General features: G+C 41.9%; 5 protein-coding genes across 24 annotated transcripts in view; 3 read left to right on the forward strand and 2 right to left on the reverse strand.

The window, feature by feature from the left end:
• LOC118318128 (cyclin-dependent kinase-like 5) overlaps nucleotides 1-2,942 on the forward strand; it is a 33,106-nt gene extending 30,164 nt beyond the window's left edge. For all 11 annotated transcript variants that reach the window (XM_047336735.1, XM_047336736.1, XM_035647482.2 and 8 more), the window contains one exon: nucleotides 77-2,942. In XM_047336735.1, the coding sequence (XP_047192691.1) occupies nucleotides 77-436 (360 nt within the window). In that variant the 3' untranslated portion in view covers nucleotides 437-2,942. The remainder of the gene's footprint in view (nucleotides 1-76) is intronic.
• LOC118318129 (retinoschisin-like) lies at nucleotides 2,938-5,680 on the reverse strand. Its single transcript, XM_035647483.2, has 5 exons — nucleotides 5,114-5,680; nucleotides 4,820-5,009; nucleotides 3,917-4,058; nucleotides 3,614-3,809; nucleotides 2,938-3,342 (listed from the first exon to the last, which is right to left on the reverse strand). Exons 1-5 carry the CDS (start codon nucleotides 5,210-5,212, stop codon nucleotides 3,190-3,192), a joined length of 780 nt encoding a protein of 259 aa, XP_035503376.1. The 5' UTR covers nucleotides 5,213-5,680; the 3' UTR covers nucleotides 2,938-3,189.
• A 1,192-nt stretch (nucleotides 5,681-6,872) lies between these two features.
• LOC118318130 (AP-1 complex subunit sigma-2) lies at nucleotides 6,873-19,753 on the forward strand. Of its 9 annotated transcripts, none has more exons than XR_004795627.2 (7): nucleotides 6,873-7,025; nucleotides 7,901-8,079; nucleotides 9,655-9,763; nucleotides 9,901-10,038; nucleotides 12,500-12,659; nucleotides 14,240-14,302; nucleotides 15,399-16,863. XR_004795627.2 is itself a non-coding variant. In XM_035647486.2 (7 exons), the coding sequence occupies exons 2-6, from the start codon at nucleotides 7,901-7,903 to the stop codon at nucleotides 14,290-14,292; spliced, it is 510 nt and encodes a 169-aa protein (XP_035503379.1). In that variant the 5' UTR covers nucleotides 6,873-7,025; the 3' UTR covers nucleotides 14,293-14,302; nucleotides 15,399-16,863. The 9 variants fall into 9 exon arrangements, 6 of the variants coding, with proteins under 6 accessions (XP_035503379.1, XP_035503380.1, XP_035503382.1 ...); XR_004795628.2 differs by having other exon boundaries at nucleotides 12,500-12,587; XM_035647486.2 differs by lacking the exon at nucleotides 12,500-12,659 and adding an exon at nucleotides 10,640-10,670.
• Nucleotides 19,754-19,946: 193 nt separating this feature from the next.
• On the reverse strand, nucleotides 19,947-22,719 carry LOC118318028 (synapse-associated protein 1). Its single transcript, XM_047336973.1, has 9 exons — nucleotides 22,364-22,719; nucleotides 22,140-22,258; nucleotides 21,976-22,042; nucleotides 21,763-21,836; nucleotides 21,535-21,674; nucleotides 21,245-21,396; nucleotides 21,066-21,124; nucleotides 20,804-20,948; nucleotides 19,947-20,710 (listed from the first exon to the last, which is right to left on the reverse strand). Exons 1-9 carry the CDS (start codon nucleotides 22,578-22,580, stop codon nucleotides 20,583-20,585), a joined length of 1,101 nt encoding a protein of 366 aa, XP_047192929.1. The 5' UTR covers nucleotides 22,581-22,719; the 3' UTR covers nucleotides 19,947-20,582.
• A 705-nt stretch (nucleotides 22,720-23,424) lies between these two features.
• shroom2a (shroom family member 2a) overlaps nucleotides 23,425-27,390 on the forward strand; it is a 33,804-nt gene continuing 29,838 nt past the window's right edge. For both annotated transcript variants that reach the window (XM_035647275.2, XM_035647277.2), the window contains exons 1-2: nucleotides 23,425-23,942; nucleotides 25,722-25,932. In XM_035647275.2, coding sequence (XP_035503168.2) covers nucleotides 25,726-25,932 — 207 coding nt within the window. In that variant the 5' untranslated portion in view covers nucleotides 23,425-23,942; nucleotides 25,722-25,725. The remainder of the gene's footprint in view (nucleotides 23,943-25,721; nucleotides 25,933-27,390) is intronic.

Here is a 27,390-nt window from a genome sequence, read left to right on the forward strand (position 1 = left end):
AGAGGAAAGAGACGCGTTATCTTCAGGTGGGTTGTTAAGAAATGTTTGATTTAAAGACGTGCCGCGTCTCTTTCAGAGTCAGCCACTGAAGTCACTACGCAAGCTCCTGCACCTTTCATCCTCATCCTCCAATCAGCCCGCGCCCGCCGACATGCGCTACCAGCCGCTGCCCAATTCGGCCTCCGCCCAGGGCGGTTTCACGGACAGCCGGGGACACTCGGGGGTCAGCACGCCGCAGCTGAAGGGCCGACAGACGGGCTACCCGCTGCCTGGGCAGCTGGAGTCCGGCTGGCACTCGTCTGCCCTGGGCCGCCCCGAAGGCAACCCCTACCCGGAGCAAATGGGCATCAAGGGAGGCCAGAATGGGCACGGCTTCGGACGGCCCTCCAGGTCTCGTATGCCAAACCTCAACGACCTGAAAGAGACAGCTCTGTGATCCCCATCACCCACACCCACCCCACCCCCGCAGCTCTCACCTTCCCTTTAGACCACTGTTTCCCCAACGATGCTCCTACACCTCCCTTATGTAACAGTACACCTGCTACACACACACACACATACACACACACACAGATACCAAACACTGCTTGCCAATGGGCCAAAAGCCTTTTTATGTCTATTTTTTTTTAACTTCAGTGTTTGATAGACTTTATATTATTACTTATGTAATTCTGATTATAATTTGTATTATAAAGTAAATATATTACAAATTAAATATATATACATAAATGGATAAAGTGTAGATTTTAAGTGTAAGTATTTTTGTTTCTATCCCTTATAGAGATTTAGTAGATTTTACTGCGTAGTATTTCCTTAAGACTTATCTAAAGCATTTTGAACCAATACAGTTTTATCAGTTGTTACAGTAGAGATCGTTAATGTCAGTAATATTGGCGTCTTCATCTCACCCAGGTCTGTAACTCATCGTCTAAGCTTCTCTTGCCTTTGAATGCGCTCTGTCATACAGATGCTGTGACTACAAGATCAAGCAGACTTGTTCTTAAACAAAAAAATTAAGTTGTCGTGCAATTTTTCTGAGTTGGCACTGACGATCTAAAAAAAAAAAATGTAATCTGATTTGTTCTTTTTTGAGGATATTTAGGTTTTTATGTCTTTTTATTAGACACGCAGCCATTTTAGACACTTTGGTGCCATAAAGTGACAGAAATCCTAACCTATGTCGCCCTCTGTAGGACACACTGAAGTACTGCGTTTGCTGCTCTGACCGATTATAACGTGCACTAACATTTAGGTACTGGCTTTTCGTGTACAGTATGTGTAAATCATCTCCTCCATATATATATATATATATTATGAACAAGTATTAAACAGTTAAAACTATGGCTACACCTCAGTCGTTTCACACAGAGCAAACATAATAACTGTTCCCTATGCAGACTATACTGAAGACCCTTTTGGTAGTTATGTCATCTAAAGATATTTACTGAAACGTGTATTCATGTGTGTGATGATGACCATACAGCAGTAAAACCTAAAAAGTTTTGTTCACAAAAGCTACTTCCACGTGGTTTCAATTATGTAATCACATCAAATAAAATGCAAATACATGCAAAAGTATTCTATGAAGTTTAACTGCCGGAATTTCTTTTTGTCTATAAAAATAATTGTAATTCTTTTTTTTCTTCTAATTTTTATTACAAAGTAAATTTTTACAGCAGTTAGAGGAATACAAAAGCCATTGTGGACGTTCTGGTGCAGTGATTTCCTGCACTTGTCTTTTTGTCCGATGCCCCCCCCCCCACAGCCCAGCAGTCTTGTTCCATGTGTGTTCATTCAAAACTGATATTAAACTGGATGTCATTTAACACTATCGACATTTTTAACAGCAATTTCTCACAAGTTTTGTTTGGTGAAGTTTATATGCGCACCATAACAACCTGGACTGGCATGAGCTTTGCTTTTCAACCACTGTCCATTAATCACTGTTTTAGCCGTTTTGTCGTTTCTGATCATTTATTCTTTCTAGCTGATGTAAGTGTTTATCCTTCATTTTTGGTTATTTCTACACCTTTTCCAAAGGTTTTAGCTAATTACTTTAACTCTCCATTCATTTTTTCCCCCGTTTCTCAGCCGTTTCCTCAGCGCTTTTAGCTCTTCACACGCTCTCGGTTGAAACGCACAACCAGGCTACTGTCCAGGCCGTTGTTGGTGACTCTGTTTGTGGATTTATCGTTTCAATCAAATCTTTTCAAATTTAGTTCTGCGACTCTACCATCTTCCCGTGTGGCCCCTAGCTTGCAACTGCAAAATTCCCCTCCTAGTACTACAGGTACTAGTGTTTCTTTAAACCGACACAGACTCGGAGACACTGGGGACGAGCCTTTAAGATATCTGTAAATGGAGCAGGAGCTATATATGCGCTGACATTGTTCTTCTGTGTGAAATTAAGTGCCACAAGTAGTAGTTTGGCAGAAATACATTCTCAACTTTTTAATGTTGCACTTTGAAGAGACTGGTGTGGCTCAGCAGTTTTGCTCTGACACTGTAAATTCTTCCTCGGTTCATGTCCTTCACATGCACGTGTGTGAGGACTGAAACACTCCCACAGTCACACACCATCGTATACCGTATTGTGTGCCATGCGTCTGTAAGGACTGTGCACACTCCATACTCGACACTGGATCATTGTTTTTTCGCTGAAGGAGCACCGTGTATTATATTAATACTGATGTGTGACTACTTGTTTGGTAATATTTATAACAGAAGATGTTAATCAGCTGTTTAAATGAAATCAAGTATTAAGTTTGTGCTTTTACTACAGACACAAATTAGTAGCATAGTCTGTGTGTTTCTCTCTGCTTTTTATTTTCAACAGAGCATTTACACGAGAGCGTGAAACCCACAAATGAATGGTTAACAATTTTAGAATATCCATGTTTACAAATGTACCGGTAAATCTCAAATAAAACAAGCTCATTTGATTTGACTCTTTATTTTTGTAAAGTAGTTTGATTCTGGTTTGTTAATAATTGATCAAATCATTTGTCTCCTACTGCTGTAGCTATATTGACGGAGTCGGGGGAAAAATACATTTCTTTTCAACTGGATTTCCCCTGAATGCGGTTGAAAAATGTGTCCAAGCTAAGATTTATATATTAGTACAAATAAATGTCCCCCTTTTGGCAGTGGCAGGTTGGCAGGTGAGGGAAAAAGCAGGTGGAGAACGCTTTAGGTGCACTTGTTCATGCACATCAACAGCTCCATCCTCATGGCGATGCGAGTGTGCCAGCCCAGCGGCAGCAGGCGGACGTAGCGGGCCACGATAGGCGGACGCAGCAGGTTCTGCACCGTGGAGGAGCGGTCGGAGTTCCCGTAGAAAACCTGGAGAGCGGAAAGTAAACTTAACACACTGGATCTCTTCATTGACATGTCTTAGGACATTCACTCTTCGGGCACATGAATTATCAAGAAAAACTAAAAAAAAAGAATGATTAAAGAATGATTCAAACTGAATCAGAAGTCATGTATGGTTCTTTTTCTTACTGTTTGCAAAGGTGTAGATGCAAATAATTTCAGTGTAATTTTAGCTTTTTATTTGTTGCATGAAAAGAGACCAAACTCTTGACTGACTTTTTTGTGTGTATTTATTTACCCTGTTGTTTCCTGTCTGGTCTTTGTAATAGATCCAGTTCAGAGTTTCCACGGTACGATACTGGATGCTGTATTTAGTAATCCACTCATCGGCATCGCAGCGGCCCTGGGTGAGGATCCCAGACACCACCCCCACCTCCTTCAGGTCGATCTGGATCCACTGGTACTGGTCGTTGAACTTGGACAGCCACGCACACCTGGCAAAAGACGAAACGTGTCAGCTGTTTAAACGGCAAACTCACAATGAGGGCTGCTGTTCCTAGAGCGGTTGTGTGTGTAAGGCCAGAGGAGAAAGTGGCCTCACCCGAAGCCTTGGTTGTTCAGGCGAGCCCTGTCGGGCATCCAGGAGGAGTACCAGCCGGTGTGCTGCTCCTCATTGGAGCAGCTGATCTGCTCTGACGTCACCAATCCAGATTCAAATCCCAGGGCTTTGTGGTAGGGGCATTCTTCAAGTGCAAACACAGATTAAATCCAGTTTTTAATAATAAAAAAAACATGACAAAGTCTCGAGGTGAAGCAGTGACATTTTGATGATGTCGTGAGTTTGTTCTGTGGCGGCCTAATTAATCTGCGTGTCCCACAGATCAGATACTCGGAAGGCTTGCGTGATAGAAGAACGTGAGCAGGACATCGTCGGACGTGTGCCGCTTTTCCCTGCATCATGCTATTAGGTGAAGTGCACGCCCTACTTCGGGCTCCTTAATCTGCTCATCACATTCCTGCACAGGTAATGAGATTGAGATCCGCATTTGGCGTCCCGGGGCCTCTTTGACATCCAGTAGGTGAGCACTTCGCAACCACAAACTATTATCATGTATACGACAGACCCAAGCCCTTTTAACACAGAGTAAGAATATGGTCGAACTTTTTTCAAGACCATAGTAGAAGGTGGTTGTGCGTCACTGCACAGAGGCAGAGACGGAGCCATGGTTTGGTTGAGTCACCATCATCGGTGTGATCCATCACACCATCTGGAGCTTTCCGGGCCACAGACACCCCAAATAAAAAAGCCATCTAACAAGCCACAGGACAAACAGCTGCCTGCTATTAATCTTCACGTGTGGGATGTCATTGTCCTTCACATGTGAATCCCATTCATCACCTTTTAAAAAAATAAAATCTTTGACTGATTGATTAAGGACATCCAACATCCTTGTGAGTGTGACAAACAGGGGATTACGAGTGAATCCAGGTCAGGTGACCTCACCTGGCATGCAGTCCAGTGGCGGTGGCGCTGGCAATGAGGTCGGCGGGACGGGTGGGACGACCTCGGGGGTAAGTGTCGGTGACTCGGCAGATTCGCAGTCACAAGTGCAGGCCTTGACGTTCCCCGTCCATGTCTCGATCACCTGCTGGTCCTCCTCCTGCAGCTCGTCCTCCGGGACGGCCTCCTCCTCCTGGAGGACACACGGGGGAGGAGCAAGGACACTCAGACTATCTTTACACTCTGACAGTTAGAATGATAATATTTGAGTTGGTTCATCAACGAAGGAGCTCCTACCTCCTGTGAGTGAACAGCGATCAGGGCTGCGCCACGACGATGGACGCGTGAAATGTAGAAGCAGATGGTGAAACTAACTGAGGGCTCAAAGCCAAACATTACAGAAAAAGAAATAACTTAGAAATAAATGTGGGAAGTGTGAGCAGATGTTTGCTTTGGTTTCACATGACTGATAAATATTTCTGCATGATTTGTGAGAAGAAGCCTTCACTGATGAGAAAGAAAATATAATATTGCTTTTTTGACAATCCCCTATTCTAAATTGTTCTTTCACCAATATCAACAAAAATCTTTCATGATAAATTCCTGATTTCATTGCAGTAAAATATCTGTATGGTTCCTTGAATAGCATGGTTACAAAAAGACACAATAAACAAGACAGAGCAGTGAGTATATTCCTGAGTTGTTCAGGTCCAGTGAGTTGATGATAATGATAAAAGAATAATATGTCCCATGCGAGTGCACCCCGACTTACCCTGAGATATAAGCAGGAGAGACAGCAAAGCAGCACAACGAGCAGTGGCCTCCATCTTCCTCTTCGTCTGCGCTGGAATGCAACGTGTGATACCCAACTCTACTGTGGATAGGATTACTGTAATCCATGGGCCTGTGATGGTTTTATCTAATTATCTTTATTGGCCCTTGGACACCTCTGAGGGACACCTCCCTCAGGATGCTCCATTGTACTGTGCACCTGTGTTGAATACCATTGCTTCGTTTGATCAAAACTGAGATTCATTCTGGGTATCTCAATACCCTATAAGCCTTAACGACTGAAAATTACCAGAACATGAACTCTTAAAATACAAAATTTCCACAAAAAAAAGATGAGTGCATCATTAATAAAATATTGAATTCCAAAACTATAGCTATTAATCTGTTGGTAACCTGTTATGATGACCCCTAAGGAAATATTTGGTGCTGGGTGACTTACAGTAGCTTCCTGTCCCCCGAGCTTTTCTGTTTCTGTTACTGTAGTTTGTGAGATCATATTGAAATTAATTTTATCTGGGAATATTCTGATGACAATCTTAAAATTAGATTTATTTATTTTTTAATCAAGGGCTCATGTAAAAGACAGAGCCGCAACACAAGAATACAGGGCCTGCCTTATATTGTACTAAAACTGTGTATATTCTGTAGTGTCTTTTTGTCCATATACGGAATGAGAAGGGAATATGTGTTTACATCTCTTTCTTTGGAATGCCAAGTTAGGGGCCTCCTGATGACCCCTCACCTTTCCTTGTGGCCCCTTTAAGTTCCATGTCTTACATAGCATAACTTGATTCTAACCAGAGGTTCTTATACAAGATAACAATGGACCTATAAATATTACCCCCAAGAAGAGTCGGGAGGGTTGTCATTTTGGCCGGACACTCTCCAAGCTCTGCAGGGCTTGAATCGATGCTGGTCTTTTTGTAATAAACCTTTATATACAATCAAGACGGTGTCGGCGGACTTCTCTTCAATACATCTTCACAACATCGATACTTAGTATACAACAATTCCTTCAGAGATCTGCAGGTATTATTATATATGATCTATGACAGCTGCACACAGTCACCATGAACAGCCAAACAAGAGGATTTTAACAAAAATAAATGAAATAGATTTTAACTTTCATTCAGCTGCTGCCTCTGTCGATGCCATTTGAATGGGCGGGACCTGTCAGCTGTTTGTTTTTTTTGTAGGCTTGATTGGCGTGTACACCGGCCAACCACATCCGCGACATCGAGTTAAAGCGTCGAAAAGAGGGCGCTGACAAATCGGGAACCCGCTCGGCCAATGAACGGCGACACGAGCGCACCACCGGCCAATCAGGACGCCGGGAGCCGACCGGCGCTGTCTCGGGGTGGTGGTGTCGCCTGGCCCGTCTCCTCACAGAGAAACACCACAGTTGTTCACATTAAAGGTAAGTAGTTTGTCTTCTTTCCTGCATATTATTTCACCGTCTTTGCGCGGCAACGTACGCATGAGCCCGTTTCGGTCGCGTGTCGCATTTTAACCACACTCGGCGGAGGCTGGAGAAGCTAATGCTAGGCGCCGAATAACGGTGTTAACGGCAAACTCCGGTTCATAACGGCGAGGACGACATTAAAGTGGTTCCTGTTGATTGTGTCAAATGACTGTGGAATGTGAAACGTGCTCTCGTCCCTGCTCAACTGTGCAGACTGAAGTAAAATGGTGCGCTTCTTTTTTTTTTTTTGTATTATCCCTGACACATGGCACCTGACAACACAACAACATATTCTGCACCCAGCTTGCAGTGTATTCATAATTCTGTGTAAAACTGAGGCAGTCGACACAACAGTCCTTGTTGTTCCAACTTTATGTTACAAGGGTCAGGTGTGTTTCTGCCACTTTGTCCAAGCCACTTACATCAATGAGACTGGGCTATTGATATCAGAAACAGCCCTCTTATGTGGTGCAACACATTCAGGGATGCGTGATACTGAACATGACATCACTCATGGATATTAAGATATTATACAAAAGATAATCCTTTCAGTTGTTTTCCTGACTTTGACCGACCTAATCTAATTCTGACATGTCGTAGCGGCAATTATTTCCTCAGCTCGCCTTAACTCGTCAGAATCGGCATGTCTCCCAATGCCCACGTCTGGCACCGCACATTAAAGTGGTTGAACATGAAAGCTTTCTGAATCTGTCATGCGGATGTCTTTAAACCACCCACTTCCTTCCCCTTCGTCTGTCATAGTGTCTCGCAGCTCCTCTCTTGTTGTTGTTGTTGTTGATGATGATGTTTTTCTCATCTCTTCATTCCAGATGCAGTTCATGCTTCTGTTCAGTCGACAGGGCAAGCTCCGGCTGCAGAAGTGGTACGTGCCTCTGTCGGACAAGGAGAAAAAGAAGATCACCAGAGAGTTGGTGCAGACGGTCCTGGCTCGAAAGCCCAAGATGTGCAGCTTCCTGGAGTGGAGGGACCTCAAGGTTGTGTATAAGAGGTGTGTGGAAATGAGGCTTGTTCGTGAACAAGACGCTTTCTGGTTGAACGGGTCACAGGACAGAGCATTTCCCCACCTTCCTAGGGAAGTCGCAGTGTTATCACAGAGATGAAGACATCACGACAACACCGAGAAAGAGCATTCATTTTGCCTTGTTACCGCCACCGAGGAAGTTATGTTGTTACTTTGGTATATCTGTTTGTTTGTCAGGATACCTCTTAAAATGTATTTGGACGGCTAGAATTAATCTGGGTCCCAGCCCAGGCTAGTCCAAGCCATGGTTAACAGGTGATTCAGTTGTGGGAAGGATCAAGATCCGGATCAGGATCAGGATCGTGTTGCTTGATATTTAGGCTGTTTATGATGTAACAGTTCCAATTTTAGGTAGAATAAAATGTCAAATGGAATCTGGGAAGATGAGATGTGTTTGTCGTTTTGTTGAAATGGAGCACACAGATTTAGAAAGCCTTCATAGAGACATACAGCATGTCTGCATTCAATGAGTATTTTTTATAATTGATTATTCTCTCAATTAACTCATCAATCTTTTTGAAAAAATTGCTTGTTATAGTTTCCCACAGCTCAGGGTGATGTATTCAGATTCCTTGTTGTTTTTTTTCAACCATCAGCCCAAAACGCAAATACATTCAGTTTTCTATCAAATATGTCAGGAAGGCATGTGTCAAATGTGGCTCCAGGTTCGGCTCTGAGCTCCCTGCCATGTTTGAAACAGATGTCATGAACATAGAATCCATGTTGGGGGAATACAGTAACTGTGTTATCCGGCTGCTACATGAAACCGACAGCAAAGAAAGCTAATTATTTTCGAATCTACATAGAGATTTGACCCCCCCAACTTTCTGTTGCCATGGCTGCTAGTCAGTGCGCTGTGTGACCCAGCTTCAGTACGATCGCTTTCCCAAAGACAACTGACTTCATTGTTTCGTGAGCTTGGCTGTGCCTTGCATTAATTTGCACAAACAGCAGACAAGGGCGGAGTGGACCAGGAAATGAAGAATTAAAAAAAGGGCAATAGATCAAATATAGGGGATCGATAATGCCAACCAGTTCCAGAGTTTGAGTCTTGCTCCTCTATGCTTGTCTTTCATGAAATGCACAGCTCGGTCCTCTCTGCCCTCCTGACCCGCTGGTTGTGAGGGATCAACTGACCGGCTCCTTTTATTAGCCAATCATCACATGCTTAGAGAGCCTCTGGGATTAAAAGGGGGATAAAGAACCGCAGCAGAATGAGGCTTAACCGATACAGCCTTCTGGATCCAGCTTCTGGCTTTTTAAATGAACACCCCCGTGCACAGTAAACTGCATTATATCATTAATAATAACCACAGAGAACTGCCTCTCCCAGCACTTATATCACGGCCAGCCGGGGGAGTGTAGTTATCACTCGGAGATCCTGTCTGAGAGATTAAAAACGCATAAAGTCAGCTCTTCTCCTTGTCAATTTGTCAGGGCGGTGTTGCAAAGATGCTTTTTAAATGCTGTTATTTATCTTTTTTTAATTTATTTTATTGAGATTGTCATGTTGAACTTGTCTGTGGTGTTGTTCTGTTGCAGATACGCCAGCTTGTACTTCTGCTGCGCCATCGAGGAGCAGGACAATGAGCTCATCACGCTGGAGATCATCCACAGATACGTTGAGCTGCTGGATAAATACTTTGGCAGTGTGCGTTTCTCCGCTATCTCCTCACTTCTCATATCAACCTATACGTTGTGTATACGGGTCAATCATGTGTCTGCCATTTGTTGTACCTGTCCTCGACTCAAAATGCTTTTCATTTTGTAATATTTTCTGACTGATAGGTTTGCGAGTTGGACATTATTTTCAACTTTGAGAAGGCCTACTTCATCCTGGATGAATTCCTGCTGGGCGGGGAGGCTCAGGAGACGTCCAAGAAGAATGTGTTGAAGGCCATCGAGCAGGCCGACCTGCTGCAGGAGGTAAGACGTCGGATTAGAACAAAAAATGAGAACAACGGCGTGAATAATGATTTCACAATTACAAAACCCACTTTATTAGCAGTCCGCCCCCGCTCGCGCTTTATGACTTTTCTGATTTTTCTGCTTCTCCAGATCAGACTAAGATGAAATGGAGGAATGAGTCAGAGTCTGAATTCACTGAGTCAGAGTCCATTTCATACTAGAACAGTTCTGCTTTCTCGATTCAAGTTATAAATCTGAAGATTTTAACTCCAGGTTGATTTGGTAACATGATGATTTGAAATTCATTGCTATTTGTCACATTAGGTTTTTACCTCTCCACCTCAACCAAGTTTAAAAACATTTTTATGATATTTTTTCCTTCTGTTTTATATTTTTTTATGCTCAAATTTTAAATGGGCATTAAAATAGGTGGGGGGAGGTTGGTCAGTAGAGAGTTATGCAGTTCTTTTCCCACAAATGTTTTCCACATTGTTTCTTGTGATTTTCATTCCATGGACTTCTTGGCAGATTCTTGTTTGTCCTACTGTCCATTTAGTCTGCTTGATCATATACTTGATTTCATCTCACATATTTCTCTCTTTACCATTGTGATTTGCAGAACATAGACTTTCAGATGCGTCTGTTTGCAGGTACAGTTTGTAGAAATACCCCCAGTAACCCTCGCTGTAGTGTTAGATTAGTAGCACTTTAGATCACTGTCAATTTAAACAACATGACCCTGAAGCCAGCGGGAGACGACGCACCAGCAACAGCAACATTTCACGCGTTTTCACATTTAACGAGCGGAAACCAGAGATGTTGAAGTTGCTGGTGTGTTTTTTTTCTGCTGTGTATCGACTTCTGCCCTGATATCTGTGTATTCTAAGCACTAACCATTAACTCCTATTCAGCAGCATAACTACATGAAATATCTCATGGGACAAGTGAGTAGTCTCTTACCAGAGAATAATTATGTAATGTAGTAGGGACTTTTCATGAGGAACACTGATAAGTGATGCTGGGATAGAGAGAGAGAGAAACTGATCCAACTTGAGTCTCTGAATCTACATCCAGCAAACCGAAGGGAATATCACTGAATCCAATTATAAAATATGCTGTTACTTATTGAGAAATATGCAAGAGTCAGTAGTAGACATGGGCTGTTTTGATAGTCTCGTTAAAACATAAACGTTTGATATCGCTGAAATATCCAAAGTGATGTGAAATTCGTACACAGTCTTCTTTGCCCAGGAACAAAGCCCCATTGTCTGCATGACTGAGACTGCACAAACACTCCTGGCCCACATTGGCATTTCACATGGATGGAGCGCAACCACAGCGTCACTGCAATTATGAATCTGAGCGTCAGCGTGATCTGCAGTGCACTGACGAACACTGGTTCCTCCTTCACTTCAGTCCGTTCATCTCACAGAACAAACCCAGAAGCTTGATCACATTGTACTTTTACTCTGTAGTGGTCGAGAACTACTGAGAAATATCTCATTGGCTACAGTTGAGCTATCCACTTGAATTAGTATTATTTCTTCTCTGTGGAGAATGAACGACTGTCAACATACTGTCCAAAGGATTTCTGGGGGATTAGCCAGTGACGGCATCTTTTCAATGTTGAATACACAGAAGATTTGAGCTTAACGCATTGTGTGTTTTATATTATACGTCTGTCCAGTATCGACTCGGCCAGTGTCAGCAGGTTAATGGGTTCTGCTGGATTTGGTGTTCACTGAACGTTGACTGTGTGAGTTCGTGAGCCAAAGAGGCCACCGAGTTCAGGGAAGCCAAACCAGGCCACTGCTGACGGGCCGTCGACATCCAGTGGAGAGAAGTGATAGTAGAAACTGTAGATAACGGCCCATATTGCACATTTTGGGGATGACAACGAAGCATCAAACATTCCACTTAAAAATATGTATCTGAGGCAGGATATTTTGGAGTTAGATATCCAGGAAAAACTTTTAAAATATTTTGCTTCAATTCTAGTGACACAATTACCTTCCTATTAGTTATTACGTGATCAGAACATTTTCACTTTACAATAGTTATTGGTATATCTAAGTCAGTTTGTTTAAATATTAAATATTTTAATATTGAAAAAGGCGCCTTTCGGGCCAAACAGAGATTTTACTCATGTGAGCCAAAGTAGCCTCAATAAATGAAGTGAGCAATATATTCAAGGAGCCTGTGAGCCAGTTGCTGCGCAGCCAAGTCCATAATCCTCAAGGACAAACTGATTTACAGTCAGCTTCACTGTAGAGAACATACTGTACGCGCTCATGGTTAGTCCAAATGTAGCCATTTTCTTTTAAAGTGTAGGACGTGAGGAGCTTTTAGTTATCATTCAGTTCATATTCTCATTTTGGAATAAGTGGTGTCAGAACCTCAAGAGCTCCGAGCCAGGTTCACCCCGACGCGGGGGAGAGAGGAAGAGACGACTCTGATTGGCTCACTTCTGTATTTTTAGAGCCAGAGTGAAGACTGGGGGAGTTTGCCAAATGAGGAGATCTTGTAACGGGGCCTCGGGTCCGTCCATGCCTCCATCCAGGCGATGGGTAACTACGAGACTGTCGGTCGGTCAAGCATGGGGTTTTCCAGCTCTGCGTGCCGTGAACTTTCACTTGCATGTACGTTGACTGTCTCGTAACTCTCGAGTGAGCGATACGTGACGAGGCGCCAGGGTCAGAGCAGGCATGAACTTAAAACTCGGATGTCGATAACATGTCTGAATTCACTCACTGTCGCTAACAGGCAGCACAATCCAACACTTGGTGTCACCGTACGTGATTGTAGCACATGAGAAATTGTAAGAATCTTTTTTTTTTATTTTACAAATGACTCTAAATTGGGGTTTTGATTTTAAAGTGTAACACAAACACTTTATTGACGGACAACTGAAGGAGCTGTGCTGCCTGTTGTTGTTTTACTAACAGCACTGAATGAAATTGCTTAGATTGATCATGTGTGTTGTGTTGAAAGGGTGAACAAATTTTTTTTTACGCTAACACTTTATTACAACAGTATTTTACATTTACAGGTTTTGGTACATGGTGTCTGTGATCTTCAAATAACATTAAGATATAAGCGGATTATTCTTTACTTTTTCGTAATCTTTAACCAATCTCATGAAAAGACCAAAACCAACAATCTGTTGTCAACTCTCACAACTTCCACAAACCCGACACTGTAGCTTTATGAAAAGATGACTGAAATGGAAGTTGGAAACAAATCCTAATGGCAGCTGGATGGTGTACAGTAACAAAATGGTAAATGAAGGAACATGTCATTGCAACAATTTGAATCACTGATGAGTTTTTAATCGTTTTCAGACAACAACCAACAGTCTCTGTGGAGCAGAGGAATGCTTTTGTAAATCAGGCATTGTCTACACAGACAAAACGTGTGAGTTTAATCAGCTAATTGTTGACTTTTGGTCTTTTTAAGGTCGTTTTTTTGTTAATTTTATGTAATTGACATCAAGAATATCACCAGCCAGAACACAACTGTGGACCCAAAGTGCCTCTTTTCATCATGGTCATTTCATAATCAGGAGAGAAATCTGATCAAGTTCAATATTGCTACTTTACATGCAGCAAACAAACACCAATTCTTCAATCAGACTGATCGAATGAATGAACCAAAGTGCTGTGGTTTTGTTAACTTTCGTAATAAATTGTTTATATTATAATAAGCAAATGCACAAATTACAATCTTTCAGAAAATCTAAACACAATGCACATATAGGTTAGTGGATATATTAAAAAACCGATGGGCTAAACCAGTGGAGGGGTTGAGTGGGGGGGGGGGGCACATATGGAATCAGGGAATTAGTAAGTGCAATAGTGCAGCAAGTACATGGAACAAATACCACAGGGGATTTGGCGGAAGCTATTTTAATAAGCCTTTCATGAAACATTTCTCTGGAGCTTGCCGTTATTTTGGTGCCAGCAAGCAGATCTTCCGTTGGAGTAATGACCGCCTATGAAGATTTGCTGCTGCTGCGCAGCTCAACTCGATGCATGTGAGACGTGAGACGACCCCGGTGAAGAGGGCACTGTTGTGGCGGTGCACAGTTTATCTCCTGCTCCCCGAGCACACGCACGTACTGTAGACGTGCCAGTTTCCTGTGAGAATTAGACTTGAACAGTGTTGTGTGTGCGTCTTTCTGTTTAATTTGTGTCCTCATAAAAAAATCTTTGCCTCACAGGTGTGATGGTCCCAAATATGGCCTCTGAGTCCTCTGGTCTTTTCCAGAATTAGGCGCACCGAGGTGATTACTCTGTGTCTGTGGATTTAGGCCGTGTGTACTGCTCAGAGCCCTATAGTCAGAGCTATAGTCCCACTCTCCTCACTGTGTATGTTGTATATCAGTCTGTCTGTTGCCCAGTTCGTGCCGGTCGAGACAATGTTGTCGGTCTCGTTCTCGCCATAGGCGACGATACATGTTTGTGCTGAATACAAAGTCCGTCTTAGTCTGTTTGTCCTTGTTTTCCATGTATGTGTAACATTTCGTTGACACTGTCCACATGGACAGATGTGTAATATGATGACATGTCTACATTTTGGATTGGCGACACTTTGGAATTTGAATTTGAATAGGCTAGAAAAAGAAATGTCTCATTCTGTTTCTCGTACATTCCTCAAAATGAAATGGATGTTTCATTGATGGGGGATTTCTCTATCGTTGGCCCCTTACTCAGGATTAGATGCTTTTTGAAAGTAAACATATTCCCTTTCTTGACCAGAGTTACATGAGGAGAACAATACGACTCGTATGTCTGTGAGGTAAATAATAAGCTGAAGCCAGGAGATGGTTAGTGTAGCTATTTCTTATGGGTTCATTGAGTTCCATGGAGTCATTCCATGCTCAAATAGTGAGCTCTAGAAATACAGGTAGACACATTTTCAATCTTTAGACAGAGCCAGAGAGCCACTGAACCCATTTGAGAAATAGTTCTTACACATAATGTACTGTATATATTTAGACATTTCAGTTCTTTTATGGAAAAGATTCGATGCGTTAGTTGGTTAGTCAATTTTTAAAACCTTTTCACCCCTTCCTTCCCGTTTCTAGTCTTTGCGCTAAGCTAAGATAACTGCCTTTCCGACCCTCTCTTCATATTTTATGTACAGACATGAGAGTGGCGTGTCTCTTCTTATCTAAACTGCAACAATATAGTGAATAGTGAATGTGCATAATTCCCCTAAAAGTTTTTAACTATTGTGTACCAGTAAAGTTAGACACAGCGCTAAAAGTAGTTAATCACTAAGTGAGGCCTCCTGCCTGCTGCTCTGTTTCCTGCATGTTCTGTGAATGACGTTTGTGTTCTCGTGTTTTCTAAGTCGTATGCATTTCTCTCCCCCAGCCCCGTCATGAGTACTTTAATGTGCCTGTGTACTGATTGGCTGCCGTCGCTGCTCCCGCCGTCGCCACTATCCACCCTGCATGCTGAGCTCCCCGGTGCCTGGCACCTTTCTCTCCGCGCTCTGAGCACCTGTCGTTGTCCTCGGTTCGGGGGGGGTTGTCATCATGTTCTCGGTCCAGTGTTCGGTTCAACGCGTGACAGTCATGACACAATTTCGCCACAGTATTAAAAAGGAAATGACGAACAGGCTGGATTGGTGGACAGGACAACGAGGTCAATGTCTTGATGTAGTCCACTTATACTGAAGTTAGCCATCCATGTGTATATTGAGTCATTTTATCTTTAGCGGTATATTGTTACATGCCTGTCATCGCTCCACTTCCTGTTTGTTTCAAGTTTGCGTCATTTTGTCATCACGACCCAAAGTTTGACACATGATTTTGAATTACTTGACTTCATCCAGAGCTCTCAGTTCGCATCTCTTTCCACCTCGTGGGCTTTGTATCTTTATGTTTAAAATGTGACAAAGAAAACTTCAAGCTAAACAAAACACCACCATTCATATCAGCTGCTGTAAATCTGTGCACTGTTGGCTCGAGATGACGAAGGATTAATAGGACAAATCATGTGCAGTGTTTTGTTGGGATGGATGGTCTTTACATAATCCTGAGTCAGTCTGCTCCCGTCCAGAATATGTGGAGGAAGTCTGCCCCCTGTTGCACAGTTTGTAGTACAGATGAAGTCCACACTATACCTTTCAAATATTTAAATGCTTGAAGACCATATTACAAATTGTTAGCATCTGAATTCTGATGTTGAAAAACAAATTCAATATTTGAGTCGTTATTATGTCCAAAAGATGTTTATCCTATTGTATTCACGTGTCATATTTTTATTGGCTTCCTCATTGGTCTTGTTTTCACATGCAGAAGTCATGTGTTACCTGTTCTTTTTGTTTTGTTCCTATATCCTCACTTCTAATCATAGAGTATATATATTTGGATTTTAGGTTTTGTCATTTTTGTTGTTGCTATCAGTATGAAACACACCCTTGATCAGAACATGTCACAATGGAAGACCTAGCTTTTAAACATCTGTCCAGCAATAGGCTGAGTCATTATCTTTATCTATATTTTTAAAATTATTGTAAGAATGCCATTGTCAAGGCAAGTAATATAAACAGGATTCACACAAAATAAAAATTTGCACTTTGCACTGATTAACCAAGGGCTATATAGACCTTTTAAACATTATTAAAAATAATTAACCTTACATTTAGACGGATCTGTCATAATATGCACATTGACGAAGCACTTGGATGTTTTATATGATCTGTCATTGTTCATCTGTGTCCTACTGATAAAGACAGATTGCATCAATAGACCAACATAGTTCATTGAGAATATTTTATCAATGTATATAATAGATACTGAATAAATTGTGAATGATTCTTTGCTACCAAAAAGCCCACTGGTGTCTTTCTTTGATATGGTGTTTGTGACTTTCTTTCCCCACGTGTATGTAACACTTTTGATCTTAAAGCAGGATTACTGTCTCATTGCTCTGATGCATCTGTTCTCTTTACTTTGTGCTGAACCTGTTTCAGGATGCCAAAGTAAGTGCGTCTCTTTCTTTCTGCCAACAGCCACCAGCGCTTGTATTTTCCTGTATAACAATATCTGCCACTTTATGTTAGTGTAGGTACAACAAAGATTTAAGAAAAAGAGTAAATATATATCAAGTAAGTGTTTAGGCCAATGGGTGAAGACATGTATTTACTGTATGTAGGCTATATCATCTTGTTTAGATATTTGATTGTGTCTGAAGAATCCTATAAATATTGATCCCCAGTGGTAATCCCCAGATATTGTATAGAGTTCGGAGTGTTGCTTATACTACAGAGTTGTGGCCTCCCTATATAAGCCACCAATTTAATTTATATGTATTCGTTTTATTCATCATACCTGTATAAAAAAATATTGATTAATGCAGCTTAATGTGTGATGAGGAAATGTTGACCACTACTGGAACAAGGTTTTTGGGCCACAAGAATAAACATGGTGCATTTCTGTTAGACAATTGATACAAACAAACCACATTATATGTATAAATTTGATTCAGTGTTAATCTAAAAACTGCTGATTCCCCCCACAGGAAGCAGAGACCCCACGCAGCGTGCCGGAGGAAATTGGACTGACATAAACATCAACATCCACTCGCCTCACACGCCTCCACCTGCCAGCTACTCTGCTGTATGTAGCCCATAGTGACTCCAATTCACCTTTGACAACACAACGTTACACACACACACACACACACACACACACACACACAGGGAGGGCATGGTTTTCCTTTGCATCTGTTTTCTTTCTCTGCTGAGACAAAAACAATGTTGCACTGTTTGTACTGTATGTCCTGCTGAGTTATTTATTTGTTCAGTGCGATGACGTCAACTGTTGGCAGGGAAAATTAGAGCATAATTCACCTTTTTGCTGCCCACACCAAGGTACTGTACCGGGTGAACTGCTATGTATTGTGAAGGGAAGTCAAAAGTATTATGCTGACAAAACCAAAGATATTTACATTTAATCTCGCCTACAAATGCATGGCGAGGATGATGATGAACACCTTTGGCATTTGAAATCTACCCATTGCACAGTGCTGACACTGATGCCGCACTGCAGTGTGACGTGAAAAGACAGAGAAACAGAAAATGTTATACAGCTTACAGACCGTCAACACTTGCGTGTAGTGTTGACCAGTGGACTGTTTTGTCTGTCAACTGGTTTCTAATGGAAGGATCCTACTTAATGTGGAATGCCTTAATCTCTGACGGATGTCCATTCATTTACTGTAAAATGAAAATCTGTCACAGTGCCATGACTGCATCTGCATGCCACTGCAATGTAGCAGTTTATTTTACAATGTGTAAAATCTAGACTGACAGCTGTTTTCTTCACGTTTACTACCGTGTTTCTTTTTTTTTAAATGTATATTCCAGTAACAATCAGTATTGTAAAAGCTCAATTTAAGGCACCAGATTATTTGATTTGGAGTTAAATTAGTCAATTTTTGGATAATAAGTGTCAGAACATTTCCCTAAAATATGGAACGCCCTTTTTTTTAACGAAACAATGTGAGCTGTTACACAAGCTGCGTAGATAGATATGGACTGTTCTGTCCGATGTTTGAGTCCAGCAACTGAAATACTGTCTGTGTAGACATGTTGTGGCTTTCTTTGCTGGCTAGTTGACTTGCTGTGTAAATCTGCTGTGTGATTCTGGGCTGGGAGAGTACAGTGGGCGTACAGTCAGTCAGTACAAGCCGTTCCATTCATAGTTCATATGTGCATCCAGTTTAAAAAGGAGGCATATTATAAATCAACGATATCCCGCTTTGGTACAATTAAACCCGCTGCACACTTTGTGTCCACCCTCTTACAGTAGGTGTTTTTGTCGTTGATTTGACATCACTCCCATGTCTGACCTTTGACTCTCATTAGCACAGTTTAGTGATGGCTGCAAAGCTCCATCTGACTTCAAACTGAGCCGTAGGTCTAAACAATGAGAGAGCGAGCAAGGCCCTGAAATAAATATTCTTATAAAGCCGTTTCACTGTCTACACAAAACTGGAAGTTGTTTAACAAAAAAACTGAAAAGAATACACTTAAGCCACTCGTGTCATATTTTACAGCATGTGAACTACCTATTTACTACTGTGACTCCCGTGAAAAAAAAGTGTGACCATGCATAAAATAGCAATAGATTATATGATTATGAGATTTTTTTATGGACTTAAACTGTACTTCTCAGCCACTTGGATGAGTACTTTAATCCAACACAGATCCACATTAGATGCCTTGGACACAAGACTGTGCAAACAAATCATAAATTGGTTTTCTGTGTGTACTTTATGTTAATCTTGCACTTGGTTTACATCTTCAGGATGCTGGTATTGTTATTCAAAACCAAAATATACTTTTTTTTCCTGAAATACTCAATTTTTCCATCTTCCCCTAATATATAACACTGTGTTACATGTTAAGGTACTGACATGTGTTCCCTTTCATCACTTTTATAAAACTTTAAATTACATACTTTCATGTATGTGATTGATTTGTGTGTGTTGTTCTGTGTCTCAGACGTGTGACTGATTCAATCTATTCTGTGTACAAAGTGAAATGTACAGTAGCTACATGCAGGAGTGCAGTGTAACCTGTGTATTATAATACTGGACTTGTGTTCACTTGCAATGGGAAAAATTGTATATTCACTGTTTCAGTGTCTGAAATGGAGAAAGTTGGTTTTCCTATCAAGTTCAGCAATAAAGAGAACTCTGGGTTGCAGAGCATTGCCGCGCGTCTCCTTCAGTTCTTCACAGGTAAACTCACCGAACTTTCGGAAAGAACTGCCTAGTTTTGGTGATAAAGAGTAAATGTGTCTCCAAAGTGTTGTTACACATTGACAAAGAAGTGTTGAGATACGCTCAACCAGGATGAGAGACAAAGACGTGCTTTATGTCTGACAAAACATTGTATCCAAATAGAAATAATAGAGGAAGTTGATACCAAAGTTTAATAGGTTAAAAGGTTAATACATTTGGAACAATACAATACAGTTGGCTGAGTAAGTTTTGACGTCACCCAGAAAAACACAAAGCTTGTTTGGACTTGAATGTTTCCAGAGTGAATTATATCAGCATCTACATTCATATACATACAGGTGGAGACAATGCATGTGATCACAACAAAAATAAACAGTATGTTCAGTCACGCAATGTATCATTTTGATAAAATACACAAGGCCCAGGCTCCTTCAGAGGTATGAAACAAACTGTATTGCATTCTACACACTAACACTATACAGATATTAAAATAGGCAGCTGTATTTATTCAATCATTATCTGGACATTTTAATCAGGATGAACATCACAATGGCATTTGTGCTTATATGTTCCGTAAGCGAAACGAAAACTATTTAAATTCACATTGTATTTGCCGACTTTATGACTGGTCTTCTTGTGCTGCTGTTACGGTTCTATTTACTGCGGAGGCGTACGTTATGAGTTTGAGACGCGTGACGAGATCTTCCTCTTCTTTTAACATAAAATCTGTCGCCGGGTGCCGTTTCTGACCGTACAGATGTCCTCCAAATAGTTAAGACTGCAGGAGCCTGCCTCGGCGCTCTAACTGTCCTCCTTTAGCATATCCTCAATCTCCCTGTCCCAGTTCTCATCGTGGTTCTCGTTATCAGCCAACACGTCGTACTCCTTGAGTTCCTCCTGCAACTCTCTCTCCCAGTCCGGGGTCTCCTCTGAAAAAACCCCCAAAACAACAGATATATTGGGATTTGTTGGGACAACTCCACCAACTACATCATGACCCAGTTCAACAGAAAAGCTCTAACCCTGTTGTGCGCTTGGACGTTCCCGTTTGTCCAGAACCAGCTGTTCCATCTCTTTGCGCAAGTCGTCCTTATTTATGCTGCACAAGTCAAAAGTGTCACTCACGAATTCAGACACGGGTGGGCTGGTGGAGATCTCCTCTTCGTCCTTTCATTACAGAAACAGTAGGAGTAACTACTGTATACCAGTTTCAGTCCAGTTACTGATTTATAACAAATATTATACTATTATACTACAATTATTTTATGAAAACAGGGAGCTTACCTCACTGGACTTTGGTTTGGTTCTGCAAATGACAGGGGGGGTTTTCCCTTTAACTACGCCTGCAAAGAAAATTATTGTTTATTTTTTCTGGTGTTGTGTGAGAAGCCATCATTTGAAATGAATGATCTTTGTTCTTCTCACTGACCCCCTGTACTTTTACGTGACACAGTAGATTGTACCTGTTTGACGAGGGTCCTCAGGACTGCAGGCAGTTCTCTCGACATCCCTCCGCTGAGTAGCCTGTTGTGCAGCTAGAGCTGTGAGCTGGGCCGACTGTTTTATCAAGGACACACGGTAGAAGTAATTCTTCCAGAAAGCTTCCTCTTTCACCCTAAACAGAGAGGAATAGACAGCAGTGTCAGTGGTGGATATAAATATTTTATAGTATTTTTAATAAACCCACTCTTGTGCAGGGATGCAAGGGATGAAAATTAAAAGTTAACATGTGCAGCACGTGAAGCATTCTCACTGTTTGGGGACCAGATGGAAGCGCATCTTCCGGAGGAGTTCATCTTCCTCCAGCATCACCATGGCGACTGGATACATTTGCTCAAAGTCAAAGTGAAACTGCACGCCAGCAGGAGGGTCTCGCAAAAAATTCCTTTTGTCCTGTCAAAAAAATTAGGGCAACAAAATGAAGCTTAAACTTTTACCTTATATAGATTTTTTTGTATATACCAAAAGGATTTATACTAACAGCGGAGAGAGCCAGAATCTGTTGCTGTACGGTGTCCTCTTCGTTGTACCCGACCCATGGGGGCACAGCAGCACCTAGGAACCAATGACAACTCGTCTGTAGTTATGTCGTTGTGATGTAAATGTACGTACATGTTATGCATTTCTGCTCAGCGAGGAATTACGTGACGGTTCTAATGATCATAAATGACTCAACACGCTATTCGATGCTTACCAAACTTTTTTGCCCTTTTCTCCTGAACAAACTTTTCTTGTTCTTTCTGGAAATCCCCCAAAAAGGTCTGAGGAGGGTGGAATAAAAAAAAAGAACATCTTGCATCAGAGCAGGGCAAACTTCTGAGAGTGTGAAATCCGGGAGACACGCTGAGACACATTTACCTTATCAATAATCCCATTTATTTTCCCCTCCTCTACACTTCTCTTGAACGTCTGTGCCCTTTCCACCACGGTCTCGGACAGGTTCTTGGAGGCGCTGCTGGCAAAGTTGTAGATGTAACCTGCAGAGAAGCAAGTGTGACCCTGAACGCTACAGCAAGGCGACCAAACACTTTTACAACTTCTACTGTACTGTACTGTACTGTACTGTACCCGATCGACCTTACCACTGAAGCCCTTGGCCTTCTGGAGCAGCGGGTGGGGGTCGACAGCACCGGTCTCTTCACTTCCAGCAGCAGCCGAGGGTTTGTTTACTTCACGTCTGCTGTTGTCCTCGCTGACATCAACAACGGACTCGCCTTCTTCTTCTTCTTCTTCTACTTTGTGTTTACCTTGGCCGTTTTCGCTTTCTGTTCCAAACCAGTCCCCCCAGTTCTTAAACATACTGTAGCTGTTTCGTCAAACACAAGTCATGAGAAGTTTTCTGACGACTGATCACGTTGAGTCTTTACTGTTCGCATGGTGCTGGGAGCTGGTGACGTTTCACCACCACTACACCCATTTCCGCGAATTTCCTAAGTTTGACCCTGCTCCCTACCCTTACGTTAACATGTTGGCTGAGGTTAAAGATGCCGTGAAAGCAGAAAGGAAAATAGAAGTGTATCCAAAAGGAGCTCGGAGTAATGAAAGAAATAAGTAGGAATAAAAAGGAAGAGGACATCGTTTCCAGAATTAGATTTGGTCACACTGGATTAAATAGTACGCTTGGTTTAATTGGAAAAGCAGGGAACTTGTATGTGTGAGGAATGTAATAGTCAAGAAACACTAAGAGCATGCCATTATTTATTGTCCAAAATATCAGCAGGAAAGGCAGATATTACAACACAAACTAGGAAGAGAACACATCAAATTCAACATTCAAAAGAAATAATACAGATGAACTCGGGGCGTGTGGGATATAAGGCAGTATTTATTTTCTTGGAAAAAAACGGAATTATTAGAAGAATATAGAGTAGTTCTTTTTATTTTTTGTTTTGTTTTTGTTTTATTTATTTTGCGTTTGTTTGTGTCTGTTTTTTGTTTTTTGTTTTCTCATACAGTAGAATAGACCATTCTGGTCCACACTCCATTTCAGAAGGGGGCGGTAATGCGCATATAAAAGTTGTTTGCCAACCGCCATGAAAAGGAGAAGAAGAAGAAGAAGAAGAAGGTAACATGTTGTCATGGATACCCCCCCCCCCCCCGCCCCGCCCCCTCGAAATGAGTTAATAGTTAGCTAAATGGCGATTTACCCCCCAGACGGCATTTGTTAAAGTCTCAACTCTGCAGTTACTCAGCATTAGTTTATATTTTCTACGCATAAATGAAGGTTATGTTCGAGTGAACGCCTTCCTTCTGTTCCCAGCGCGCGGCGACGCTAGGTGGCGCGCGCGCGCCGCGTTTGTCGCTCCACTTGTTGTCCGCGGACGGAGCTAGCTCGGTTAGCTCGGTTAGCTCAGCTCATTTAAACTCTTCCCCCCCGAGCCAGTGAGTAGTGTGTCGGTTTTGCATCTCGCAGCAGGGAGACGGACCGAACGGCTGCGCGTAGAAAGAAAACAAACAGCGGACACTCCGGGCTCAACAGCTCGCGAAGCTGGCACTTCGTCCGACAAAGGGCGATTCCCTGGAAAGTGAATTACAAAAGAGATGAAGTTTGTGTAACGCGAACCGGTGAGATCTATCTATCTATATCAGCTGCGTGCCGCACCGACCGGCCGAGGGCGCGTTCGTGTTCGCCGGGGTTTATCCCGAAGTTGGGACTTCCAGGTAAGGTCAGCTGTTTCAAAACTGCCACCCTGTTGTACGGTACTCGAGAGAAGTCGTGGAGAGCAAGAGCGATGTGTCGGGGGCTTGTTTTCACGCGGTGATGCTGTTACCTGTGTGGGGGAGCGTTGTCCGGGCTCGACTTAGATCGTCGGTGCAGGCGAAGATGGTTTCCCATTGTGCCGCTCGACATCGGTGCGTTTAATTCTCTCTCGCACATAAGAGCATTAAGTTCGGGGCGGCGACAGGTGTTGACTGCGTGTTGCTGGATTTCTTTAAACGAGGGACACGGCGGCGCACTGTTGTTCCCTGACTTACAGCTGGTGTGATCGGCGAAATCGACTACACTGAACATGCATCCATTCATCTCGTGATCACAAGCGTCGCGCCTTTCAGATTAAGAGCAGGAATACACGCAGGGAAAGTCCAGCCATGGTTACCAGAGACCATTGTTAATAACTCATCTGTGATATCACACCACGTTGTTCCAATTCATTGACACTTATCAAAACACGAAAACGATTGCGATGTATTGGCAGTGATCCCTAAGATGTTGTTATCAAAACTTTATGACAAAGATATAATTGAGGTTTGATATTTTACACTTTAACCATAAACTTTAAAATTAAGATATTTTTTTCAAAAATATTAACACAAACGCAGTGTAAACATATATGTAGACATTGTACTGATCATTGCCCAACATCGGCCCCAAATTTCATAATATTTCTTTCATAGTTAAAAGAAAAAATGTGATGGTGTGTCGCTACACTTTATACCTCAACAAAGCTGTGATCACTTTATCTGTTGCCTTCCAAATACGATAGGATAAAGACTACATGAAAGATAATAGGTCACCAATGAGCCATTTTAGGTTTGTGTTGGTCTGATTCAATTCAGTTGGTCAAAGTTTTAAAAGTTAGTTTTAATCAAATGAATGAGTTTATTATAGGTTAGCTTAATTGCTACATTGGGTAAGGGTTTGTTTCAATAGATTATGTATTAAGAATTTAAGAATTTGTTTTGGTTTAAGTTTTTGGATAACATTCATTCACCGTATGCCTCAAAACGGATCTGCAATGATACAAAAAATGTTCTATTGCAATATTGGCTAATACTAACAAACACAACTTGTCAGAGAAGATTGTACATATTAACAAATCTTTGAAAAATAAACAAGACAAAGTCAGCTGTAAAAAGTAGCATTAAAAAGATTTTTTGAAAAAAGCATCGAGGGAGAATATTTACAGTAAAACATGTTCCTATCAGCTAGTCTAAATGAGTCTCCACATGAGTTCTGGTTCCTCCAGTAGCTTCATTCATGAGTAATGATTATGGAACAGTCAGTTGTCACTTTCTGTATCAGGAGTATAAAATGTGGTCAGTCCACACTGAGCTGTGACGGCAAACAATAAAATCTCGACGAACTCTAAAACTGACTAAAAGTGGGTAACTGTTGTCTTGCTCTTCAGGACCACTGAAGATCCAGCTGCAAAACTTTTCTGCCTCAAGGCTGTTTGGATCTAGACTTGAGAGGGAGCTACAGCAGGGTCTCATCACCATTCACCACAGCGCTGAAACAGAACGTGCTCACAGATTATTGCTCACAGATTATATGACAGAATTTTATAAATAGTAGAGTCTGGGCCTGAAAAACAAGTCCCAGGAGTTCAGCCCCTTTGGACAACATTGGCTGTTTCAGAACAAGTGGTCATTATTTATTGTTGATGTGGACACGGTTTAACGCTTTCATTAAATATTTTTTCTTTTTTTTTATAACAGTACCATGAATGCTGAGGGATATAGAAATGATTTACACTACACAGAAGCAGAGAGCATTTGGCACGTGATGCAGAAATCTGGAGATCTGGATCAGAGGAGCAGAGATGGTGAAGGCTGGAAGCTGGTGGATGCGTTTCTTTCAGGAGGTGCTCCATGGGGATTTACACTCAGGGGTGGACTGGAACATCGAGAGCCACTGCTCATAACCAAGGTGAGAAAGTTAAACGACTCAAATAGAAGAGAAGAGCATTGAAGGTCTGAGCGAAACTGACCTGGTTGGAGAGCCCTGGAATCAGCTGCAAAACTGATATTGATACTATTTTTAATCCTCAAGTAAAAATCCTCCACATCCTTTCACACTAGAGGATCACAAATAAAATTACGATTTAAAATTGATTCATGGGACCTTTGTCATAACTGTAATGGTGATGATGGCTAGCAAAGTTAAATGTTACCGTCTGTGTTGCTCGAACATATTACTTTAGCCAGTGGTTTTCCCAGATCAGCTCAGATTGTAATTTTACAAGTTGCTGTCATCTAACTGAAGACAAGATGCGGACTGCTCTGACACCTGACACATCACCCACTACTGTACATGGCAAACCTGCTGCTGTCTATTTGATTCTCGAAAATCAATATATAGGATAGAAGATATCTAGACCACAATGTTGGTCTTTCGGTTGGTTGTTTGGTCTTCCACTGTGGTCCAGACTGAAATATCATATTGAAAATTTTTGTTACATATATTCATGGTCCCCAGAGGATGAATTCCACCAACTTCGGGGATTCTGTTATTTGGTCCTCTCCTGACCTCCAGCATCTAATAGTTTTCACATATTCCTTTCACACACCAGAAGCATTAGCACTAAATTTGCTGCAGACATTCATTCACTTTACTCATCCCCTGAATTCTCTCGCAATGATGTCGAATTTCAGTTTGTCCAGTTTTAGCAAATCTAATGATGATTCCATGAGCCTCAGATTTACTTTGTGGTTTCTGCTAATTAGCATTATGTGACTAAGATGACAAACATAGTAAACATTATACCTGTTTAATTCTACAACATGCAAGCATCAGGCTGGCGATAGCATTAGACTCGGAAACACACCACTCCCTGTCTGATCCGTTTCGCTCTGCCCAGCTCCTCACCTGCATCCTTGTTGTGTGCATAGTCTCACCTATTGAGGGAAGCTTGCTAGCTTTTAAGACAGCCATAGCAACGTCCTCCAGTGTGAGAGGAGCAGCTGACCATAACCCATTCATGTTTTGATTCCCTCCCCTGATTTCTGAGATTGGTTAGAAGGACAATGCTCGATCAGAAACTTTACAAAGAAATGTCTCTGCACTGCTGCCATGCTATTCATTCAACGAGTCTGGGTCACACACATGCCTGTGCGTGTGCATGTGTGTGTGTCATTAATACCATGAAAAATAGGCTCATAACTTAACAGGTTTCTAGTTGAGATTCAAAAGAAGGCAAAGTCTGCAGATGGGTGCAGTGACTACTCCTGTAATAATGCTGTAATGACCTAGTAATGACACGGTGTGGTTTGGCACATCCCTACATCTCAGAACTCTCATGATGCGTGCTGCCTGAACTCGTCGGGCAACTCTCTTATCTGTCCCAATTAAAGGGTCAGTAAGCGACTTTAAACCAATACACGTTTT

The sequence above is a fragment of the Scophthalmus maximus genome, chromosome 13, assembly GCF_022379125.1.
Source record: "Scophthalmus maximus strain ysfricsl-2021 chromosome 13, ASM2237912v1, whole genome shotgun sequence".
Taxonomy (NCBI): Eukaryota; Metazoa; Chordata; class Actinopteri; order Pleuronectiformes; family Scophthalmidae; genus Scophthalmus; species Scophthalmus maximus.